Genomic DNA, 10,501 nt, shown 5'->3' with positions numbered 1-10,501 from the left:
GTAGAAAAATTATTATCATATTATTTGTAACAATAATTTATTGATTGCCTTAAATATGATTGCCTTCTATGGTGAAACTTACCAGAAGAATAAGGAATCAAGATAACATTTTTTTAAAATAAAAGAATGGAAATGGTTTATTGAATATTTACAGATAAATTGTAAACAGATAAAAACATTGGTAGGATTATTGTCATAACCTGCAGTTTCATGCCAGTATATATTTAAAGAAGATGAATAAATGAGCAAATTAAGTTAAAAATAAATTTAAGGAACCGCAGAAAGAGGAGGAAGGAAGTCAAACCTTGAAATGTCAAAATGATTGTAAAATTAGTGAAATGTATAAATGTGAAAAGTATTTAAAATATTTTTACAAAATAATTGATTGCCTGCTAAACCACCGTCTCAAGGCAATTTATATAAAAAATGTTTTAAAAAGCAGTTATATACACAAAGGCAACAAATAAAAATAAGACTAAAACCGTAACAAGTGGACCCCCATTATTAAAATTTATTTATCCAGCTGAAAAATGTCCCAATTCCCTCCCCCCCCCCGAAAGGGGTGCCATTCCACAGAACACAAACAGTGACACTAAGAGCCCCATTCTGGGTGTGTGCTTTGGAGATCTTTGGAACTTGCAGGAGAATCTCTGCTGTATATCTGGGACTGAGCAGAACAGGGACTTGCATGTGAGTACAAACTCCTTGAACTCAGCCCAGTGGCAGATCGGTAGCAAGTGCAAATCCCACTAGCAGGCTGTTCTATGCTGGCAGTAGTTTCCTCCCACAAGCCTGACGTGGATGGCACTGTGGTCTAAACCACTGAGCCTCTGGGGCTTGCTGATGGCAAGGTTGGCGGTTCAAATCTGTGCGAGGAGTGAGCTCCTGCTGCTTTGCCCCAGCTCCTGCCAACCTAGCAGTTCGAAAGCACACCGGCGCAAGTAGGTAAATAGGTACCACTGTGGCAGGAAGGCAAACGGTGTTTTTGTGAGTTCTGGTTTCCATCACAGTGTTCCATTGCGCCAGAAGCGGTTTATTCCTGCTGGCCACATGACCCAGAAAGCTGTCTGTGGACAAACGCCAGCTCCCTCGGCCTGAAAGCAACATGAATGCTGCAACCCCATAGCTGCCTTTGACTGGACTTAACTGTCCAGGTATCCTTTACATTTTTTAACCTTGCTCACACAAGCCACCTGGCTATTGCGTTCTGCACCAGCTACAGCCTGTGGCCCAACCTTCTACGATATCTCTTTGTACGGTGCATTGCAGTAATCTAACCATGATGGATGTGAACAGATCCCATTATTTTTTTCCAGTGTAGGTGGGACTCATGAGGGGTTTTTTTTAAAAAAATTCATAAAGATTTTATTTTCGTAAAGATTTTTCTGTTTCATTTTATGATGTATATGAAATAGAGATAGCAGCTATAACTAGTGATCAGACAGGATTACTATGAGGAATTATAAAATATGCATCAAGCCACTGTGTCCGCGATGAAAGCATTGCGCTGACTGGGTTTGATTCATTGACAATAATTTCTGATCAAATCCACGCCATTTTTCTCTACAGCCCATTTCTCTATGTCTGACAAGCACGTATAAGCATTCTAGGACACAGACCAGTTGCCGGTTGCTGCACCAGCCATCCTAGGCCAGAAAGTTAATAGGTTGCTTTGATGTAGTTTGTTGATCTTTAGATAGATCTTAGGGCCAGGAAGAGAGTTCAGGAAGAGATGGTGAATACTACCGTTCCTTCCTTCCTTTACTGATCTTCTGAATCCTTCCTTGCTTTGGGAACACTACAAGTAACAGCAGATGAAAATTAGGATATGAAAACAAAACTATAGAATAGGCACCTAGAATTGTACATGGATTCAAACAGCACAGTCCAAGTGAATAATATTGGCATTATCTGATGATCAAGTATATGCCTGGATTTGCCAAGCTTGTGACAACAGCTGTCTAGCAGAAGATGTATATAGAATCATAGAACTGTAGTTATAAGGGACCCCAAGGGTCATCTAGGCTGATCACCGAAGAATTGATGCTTTTGAATTATGGTGCTGGGGGAGACTCTTGAGAGTGCCATGGACTGCAAGAAGATCAAATGTATCCATTCTTAAGAAAATCAGCCCTGAGTGCTCACTGGAAGGACAGATAGTGAAGTTGAGGCTCCAATACTTTGGCCACCTCATGAGAAGAGAAGACTCCCTGAAAAAGACCCTGATGTTGGGAAAGATGGCGGGCACAAGGAGAAGGGGACGACAGAGGACAAGATGGTTGGACAGTGTTCTCGAAGCTACAAACATGAGCCTGACCCAACTGCGGGAGGTGGTGGAAGACAGGAGTGCCTGGCGTGCTCTGGTCCATGGGGTCACCAAGTCGGACATGAATAAACGACTAAACAACAAAAGGGTCATCTAGTCCAACCCCCAGCAATGAAGTAATCTCGGCTAAAGCATCCATAGCAGAAGGCCATCCAACCTCTGCTTAAAAACCTCCAAGGAAGGAGAGCCCGCCACCTCCCGAGGGAGACTGTTCCATTGTCAAAACAGCTCTTACTGTCAAGAAGGTTCTTCCAATCCAATAATGGCTGTCCTGGGGGGACCAGAACACGTTCATTGGTTTACTCTCTGTAGGAGTTATTTCATATGATTAAAGATCTTCCCACACGCCAACCCTTTCTAAGATGTTTCCCTTGTACGAGTTCTTTATTGTTTAGGAAGGGAGCCCATCACTGATGTTCTTTCCATACACCAAACATTTCTAAGATTTCCTCCCTGTATGAGTTTTTTGATGTGACTTAAGGTGGCTACTCTGACTGAAGCTCCTTCCACACTCTGAACATGTGTACGGTTTCTCCCCTGTATGAGTTCTTTGATGCCTAGTTAGAATCCCACCTTCACTGAAGCTCCTTCCACACTCCGAACATATATATGGTTTCTCCCCTGTATGAGTTCTTTGATGCAACCTGAGTTGGCTACCATGACAGAAGCTCTTCCCACACTCCAAACATTTATAAGGTTTCTCTCCTGTGTGCAATCTTTGATGCAAGGTAAGGCTGGAACTGTGGCTGAAGCTCTTTCCACACTCGAAACATGTATATGGTTTCTCCCCTGTATGAATCCTTTCATGCGAGGAAAGGGAGTCGAGGCGACTGAAGTTCTTGCCACATTTAGAGCATTTATAAGGTTTGCTGCCTTGATGAGTTTGTTGATGTCTAGCAAGCCCATTGCGGTGAGCGAAGCTCATTCCACACTTCAAACACGTATGCGGTTTCTCTCCTGTGTGCAATCTTTGATGCGAGCTAAGGCTGCCACTCTGGCTGAAGCTCCTTCCACACTCTGCACATGTATAGGGTTTCTCCCCTGTATGAGTTCGTTGATGCGAGGTAAGGGCACCATTCCTACTGAAACTCTTTCCACACTCTGAACATGTATACGGTTTCTCTCCTGTATGAGATAATTGATGCCTAGTAAGCTGGCCACAGTGACTGAAGCTCTTTCCACACTCTGAACATTTATACGGTTTCTCTCCTGTATGAGTTCTTCGATGCAAGATAAAGGCACTACTGTGACTGAAGCTCTTTCCACACTCCAAGCATTTATATGGTTTCTCCCCTGTATGAGATCTTTGATGCGAGGTAAGCTGGCCATATTGACTGAAGCTCTTTCCACACTCGGAACATATATACGGTTTCTCCCCTGTATGAGTTCTTTGATGCAAGATAAGGGCAGTACTGTGACTGAAGTTCTTTCCACACTCTGAACAAGTATACGGTTTCTCCCCTGTATGAGTTCTTTGATGCGAGGTAAGGCTACCACTGACACTGAAGCTCTTTCCACACTCGGAACATGTATATGGTTTCTCCCCTGTATGAGTTTGTTGATGCAACATAAGGCTGCTACTCCAAATAAAGCTCTTTCCACACTCTAAACATGTATACAGTTTCTCCCCTGTATGAGTTCTTTGATGCAACTTAAGGTAGCTACTCTGACTGAAGCTCTTTCCACACTCGGAACATGTATATGGTTTCTCCCCTGTATGAGTTCTTTGATGCGAGGTAAGGTTACCACTGACACTGAAGCTCTTTCCACACTCTAAACATGTATACGGTTTCTCCCCTGTATGAGTTCTTTGATGCAAGGTAAGCTTACCACGTTCACTGAAGCTCTTTCCACACTCGGAACATGTATACGGTTTCTCCCCTGTATGAGTTCTTTGATGCGAGGTAAGGTTACCACTGACACTGAAGCTCTTTCCACACTCTAAACATCTATACGGTTTCTCCCCTGTATGAGTTCTTTGATGTAAAGTAAGAGTTGAGTGACTACGCAATCTCTTTCCACACACGGTGCATTCATGCTTTTTCTTCTCTCTAGGAATTTTATTTTCACCACCCTGAGACATACCAGAGTCAGCCTCCAGCTTCTGCCTTCGTCTCCCCTCTCGCCTGCTGCCTCCCTCTTGAACCCTCAGATTCCTTTGTTCTTTGAATCCTTTTGGTGACATTTCTGATTGTTCCCCTTCTGCCAGCATCCCTTCAACATCTCCTGATGGAGTAAAAAGGCAAGCTGATAAAATGCTAAAGGAGCGTCTTCACCCCAATCATTCAGTCTGGACACAGAGATCCAGGTCCCAGGGCCTTGTGGCAGTTCCCTCACTGTGAGAAGGGAAGTTACAGGGAACAAGGCAGAGGGCCTTCTTGGTAGTGGTGCCCACCCTGCGAAACGCCCTCCCGTCAGTTGTCAAACAAATAACTATGCAACATTTAGAAGACAATTGGAGGCAGCCATGTAGAGGGAAGTTTTAAATGTTTTATTATGCTTAAGATAGAAAAAGGGACACGACAGGGATGCCCAATTTCACCATTGCTTTTTATATCGGTCCTGGAGGTCCTGCTGAATATGATTAGAAGAGACCAGCTGGTTAAAGGTATACAGGTCGGAGCTAAACAGTATAAATTGAGAGCTTTTGCAGATGATTTAATTTTGACATTACAGGAGCCAGAATCTAGTACTAAAAGGGTTTTAGACTTACGGTAATTCAAGAATTTGGTCAAGTGGCAGGATTTAAACTGAACAAGTTAAAAACCAAAGTTTTAGAGAAAAACTTAACATCAACTGAAAAAGAAAGGTTTCAGAATGAGACTGGTTTGACTGTGGTTAAGAAAGTGAAATACCTGGGGATTAATATGACAGCAAAAAATGTGAACTTATTTAAAGATAATTATGAAAAATGTTGGACAGAAGTGAAAAAAGATTTAGAAATATGGTCAAATTTGAAGCTTTCCTTGTTGGGTCGAATTGCAGTTATAAAGATGAATGTATTGCCTAGAATGTTGTTTTTGTTTCAAACATTGCAGATTGTGGACAAGATGGACTGTTTCAAGAAGTGGCAGAAAGATATTTCTAGATCTGTCTGGTAGGGCAAGAAGCCCAGAATAAAATTTAAGATTTTAACTGATGCTAAAGAAAGAGGGGGATTTGCCCTGCCAGACCTTAAACTTTATTATGAATCAGCAGCATTTTGCTGGCTGAAAGAATGGCTGCTTCTTGAGAATACAGACATTTTGGACTTAGAAGGATTTAATAATGCTTTTGGGTGGCATGCATATTTGTGGTACGACAAGGTCAAAGTACATAAAGCATTTAAAAACCATATTGTCAGGAAAGCATTGTTTAATGTTTGGATAAGATACAAAGACTTAATGGAAAACAAAACTCCAAGGTGGTTGTCACCAATGGAAGCGAAAGCTCTTAAAAGACTCAATATGGAGTCCAAATGGCCAAAATATTGGGAAATTTTGGAACAAGAGGGAGACAAATTGAAATTGCAGAGCTTTGAGAAATCAAAAAACAAAGTGCGAGACTGGCTTCATTATTGTCAGATAATGGAGGCTTATAAATTGGACAAAAAAAATGGATTCCAGGTGGAAAAATTGAAATTAGAAACAGAATTGTTAGAACCCAAAACTAAGATTTTGTCAAAGATGTATAACTTGCTGCTGAAATGGAATACTCAGGATGAAACGGTGAAATCTGTAATGATTAAATGGGCACAGGATGTGGGACATAATATTATGTTTGCTGACTGGGAACAGTTATGGACCACCGGTCTGAAATTTACGGCATGTAATGCCTTAAGAGAGAATATTATGAAAATGATTTACAGGTGGTACATGACCCCAGTCAAGCTTGCAAAAATCTATCATTTGCCTGACAATAAATGTTGGAAATGTAAAGAGACTGAAGGTATATTCTTTCACCTTTGGTGGACGTGCCCAAGGATTAAGGCTTTCTGGGAAATGATTTATAATGAAATGAAAAAGGTATTTAAGTATACCTTCCTGAAGAAACCAGAGGCCTTTCTCCTGGGCATGGTCGGGCAATTGGTGCCAAAGAAGGATAGAACTTTCTTTCTGTATGCGACAACAGCAGCAAGAACACTCATCGCAAAATATTGGAAGACACAAGATCTACCCACTCTGGAAGAATGGCAGATGAAGATGATTGACTACATGGGACTGGCAGAAATGACCGGCAGAATCCGAGACCAGGGAAAAGAGTCGGTGGAAGAAGATTGGAAGAAGTTTAAAGACTACTTGCAGAAATACTGTAAAATTAAGGAATGCTAGAATGATGTTGGACAGTAATTAAGTGGTTTTCAGCCGTAATGCTTAAGAGATAGAAAATAAGGTTTTGAAATAAGTAAAAGACCTAATGGTGAGGATTTGCTGTTCAAACAATTTAAACTGGAATATAAGAAAGGGTGGTATGAGGAGGTCTGGAAAGTAAGTTAAAAGAAAATAAGTAAATGGAATTTATATGTGGTTTCCCCCCTTCTTTTTCTCTTTTTAAATTGTCTTTACTTTTTGCATTTTTGTTTTTTCTTTTCTTTTTGTTATAATGTATTAACTTTGAAAATTTTAATAAATATCTTATTAAAAAAATTAAATGTTTTATTATGCTTTTATATTTGTCAGAAGCAGCTAGAGTGGCTGGGGCAACCCAGTCAGATCCGTGGGGTACAAATAATGAAAGTATTAATATGGTATTATTATTTATTGAGTTCATATACCGCCCTAAACCCAGAGGACTCGGCGTGGTTCGCAGAAAGATCACATCATAATCAGAATAAAAACAATCCAATAACACCCCCCCAAAAAAGAGCCACATTTGAAAAAGACTATAGGATGTCAAACATATCAAGCAAAAGCCTGGTTAAAAAGGAACATGTTTGCATGGCACTTAAAGGTGTATATCCCTTCATGGATCACTGCCTTGTCGTGGCGAAGGAGCTTGAATAAGTCAGAGAAGCTATGACCTATGCCATGCAGGGCCACCCAAGACAGACAGGTCAGCCAAGAGTTTAGACTACCGTATTTTTCCCTCTATAACACGCAGATTTTTTCTCCTAAAAAGGAAGGGAAAATGTCTGTGCGTGTTATTGAGTGAATGTGTGGTCCCTGGAGCCAAATGGCACGAGTGGAGGCAAAAAAAAGCAGGCAAAAATCAAATTGCGCGTCTCCGAGAAGGGAAACCCGAAAAGAGGAAGTGGCTGTTTTCCTGCATTCTGCCTCAGGGTCTTACTGCCCACTCTGCTCTGTTTCCTTGCTGTGTTTGCTCAAACGGAACAAAGAGCAGGGAAAGCCCCTCCCCTCCAGGCAAGCAGAGAGGAAAGGAAAGGATCGTCCTTCATTCTAATTCCTCTCCGTGAAAACATGCAGGAGGGAGAGAGAGAGCGCGAGCTGCCTGGCTTGGGTGGGTAGGTGAGGGAAAACTATGGCCTTCCTTTCCTCCCTCCCGTTATACCCCTCTCCTGCATTCTTAGCCAGCTGCTTCTCTGCACACCCCTCTCCTGCTCCTTGTCCCTTCTGTGTTTTTCCTTCCCTCCCCATTTAAAATGTGGTTAAAAAGCATGGATCCACATGGATCCTCAGGATCTTTGCATTGGGTCACCCCAAATTCACCATCAGATCACATAGCATGTCCATGGCTACAGCCTGCCCCCCCAAAATCACGCACCCACTGTTGCCTGGGGCTGCAATGGTGCAAAAATGTGGTTAAAAAGCATGGATCCACATGGATCCTCAGGATCTTTGCATTGGGTCACCCCAAATTCACCATCAGATCACATAGCATGTCCATGGCTACAGCCTGCCCCTCCAAAATCACGCACCCACTGTTGCCTGGGGCTGCAATGGTGCAAAAACGTGGTTAAAAAGCATGGATCCACATGGATTCTCAGGATTTTTGCATTGGGTCACCCCAAATTCACCATCAGATCACATGTCTGTGGCCATAGCATGAAGCACAAAAATGATACGTCCACTGTTTCATTCAGAATGTTTTTTCCCTTGTTTTCCTTCTCTAAAAACGATGTGCGTGTTATGGTCAGGTGCGTGTTATAGAGCGAAAACTACGGTAAATGTGATCCACCTGGAGAAGAAACTGGCAACCCACTCCAGTATTATGCCATGAAAGCTCCATGGACGTAAAAAAGGAGAAGCTTTGAGAGGAAAGTGAATTTCCAAGGCATGCTCTGATTCATGGGGTCACGGAGAGTTGGACACAACTAAGATGACTAATCAACAACAAAGGTGTATAAGGAAGGCGCCAGGTGAACTTCCCTGGGGAGAGCATTCCACAGGCGCGCAGCCACCCTCCAGACCACTTGAGGAGGAGGCCCACGAAGGAGGACCTCAGGATCAGGCTAGGTTCATATGGAAAGAAGCAGCCCTTGAAGTATTGTGATCCTGAGCCATGTAAGGCTTTATAGGTCAAAACCAGCACCTTGAATTAAGCCCGGAAACTAACTGGTAGCCAGTGCAGTCGGACCAGGATGGGGGTAATATGCTCACCCGCCTTACTCCGGTGAGCAACCTGGCCGCTGAATTCTGCACTAGCTGAAGTTTCCAAACTATCTTCAGAGGCAGCCCTACGTATAACACATATCTATATCTAACCTTGAAGTTACCAAAGCATAGACAACGGTAGATAGGCTATCCCTGTCCAGATAGGGGTGTAACTGGGCTACCAGCCAAAGCTGATGAAAGGCACTCCAGGCCATTTGAGCCTTAAGCAACAGCAAAGGATCCAGGAGAACCCCCAAGCTATGAACCTGCTCCTCCAGAGGAAGTGTAACCCCATCAAGAGCAGGCGACCTTCCAGCCATCTGCTCTAGGGAAGCACCCACTAACTGAGCCTCACTCTTATCTGGATTGAGCTTCAATTTGTTGGCTTTCATCCAGTCCATTACCGAGGCAAGACACTGGTGGGAGAGGGTGCTCAGGGGTGTTGGGAGTAGTAATAGTAATAGTATTAGCCTGTCTAAGTAAGGCCTCAGCCACGCTTGTAATTTGAATGTGGACTTGAAGTTGCTTGTTTCTCCTCTTTTTTAACCTCTTCTGCCCAGAACTGCTGTATTTAATTTAAACACAAATGTTTTAAAATGTGTATGGTTTGGGGGGGCGTTATTGGGTTGATTTTATGTTTTGATTATGTACTTTGAGTTTTTATATTGCAATTTTATCCTGTGAACTGCCCTAAGGCCTGTGGGTACAGGGAGGTATACAATTTTAATAAATTATAATAAAATCAGGCCGGATAAAAATTATTACAGGTTCCAGGGGCAGCCCCTGAAGTAGGTTTCCCAATGCTTAAGGGTTTGCCTTGACCCCAAGCCCTATGGGGAGCCCAAGGAAGGTCCCCTACCTGCCCAAGTTGGCCTGCAGGGAGGAGAGGAGGAGAAAGATCCTCCCTTCCATTGGGAAAAGATTTCCTACCCCCATGCAAAGGGGGAAAGCCATATAAATGCATTATTTTAGCGGAATTATATACAGAATGCATTAATTATGGGAAAAGTAAATATTTGGGGAAATACCCTTTGCAAAAGCGTGGGCATTAGGAGAAATCTGCACCAAAATGCTGAACAATTTTCAAGAGATCCTTAAAAATGTGAAAATCTGGATAAACTGACGACTAGAAAAAGGAGACACAGAAAAAAACTTACATTGAAACGGTTTGCCTAACGGGGTTTTTTTTTAAAAAAAATATCCCTCCCCACAACTCCCTCCAGCAGCACCCCCACTCCACCCCACCCCAGTTATAATATATAACAATATGACCCACCTGCAGCGCCTCCGCGAGGAAGGACAGCCGCCGCCATATTCGGCATCTCCCCCCCCCCCTAGCGGGACAGGAAGCGGAAGCTGCTATTCTCCCGACAGCCTTTTTTCTTCCGCTCTAGGAATCTCAGCTCTGTCGCCGCTGCTCTTAACCGTTTCGGAGCCGAGCGGCAGGAGCCTCTGGGATTCTCCGGGCAGAAAGCAGGAGAGGCGCCGTTCTCGCCTCTGGAAAGCCCCGCTGGATCAGCTGCACGGGCGCCCCAAAACGTTTTCTAAACTATTTTTAAATATATATATTTTTTATTTTCATTTTTCAAAATAACATTTTTCCTTTTGGTACATAGATATCCAATCCAAATTTGCAATAAATGGC

General features: G+C 42.9%; 1 protein-coding gene across 1 annotated transcript; it reads right to left on the bottom strand.

Annotated features, from left to right (window-relative positions):
• Positions 1 to 2,747: 2,747 nt before the first annotated feature.
• Positions 2,748 to 10,175, bottom strand: LOC308580622 (uncharacterized protein). Its single transcript, XM_081182549.1, has 2 exons — positions 10,133 to 10,175; positions 2,748 to 4,552 (listed from the first exon to the last, which is right to left on the bottom strand). The coding sequence occupies exons 1-2, from the start codon at positions 10,167 to 10,169 to the stop codon at positions 2,766 to 2,768; spliced, it is 1,824 nt and encodes a 607-aa protein (XP_081038675.1). The 5' UTR covers positions 10,170 to 10,175; the 3' UTR covers positions 2,748 to 2,765.
• Between the last annotated feature and the right edge of the window lie 326 nt (positions 10,176 to 10,501).

Source organism: Podarcis bocagei, assembly GCF_964188305.1.
Source record: "Podarcis bocagei genome assembly, chromosome: 2".
NCBI classification, from domain to species: domain Eukaryota; kingdom Metazoa; phylum Chordata; class Lepidosauria; order Squamata; family Lacertidae; genus Podarcis; species Podarcis bocagei.
The sequence above is the reverse complement of the archived record's forward strand: the minus strand, read 5'-3'. Positions and strand labels throughout refer to the sequence as shown.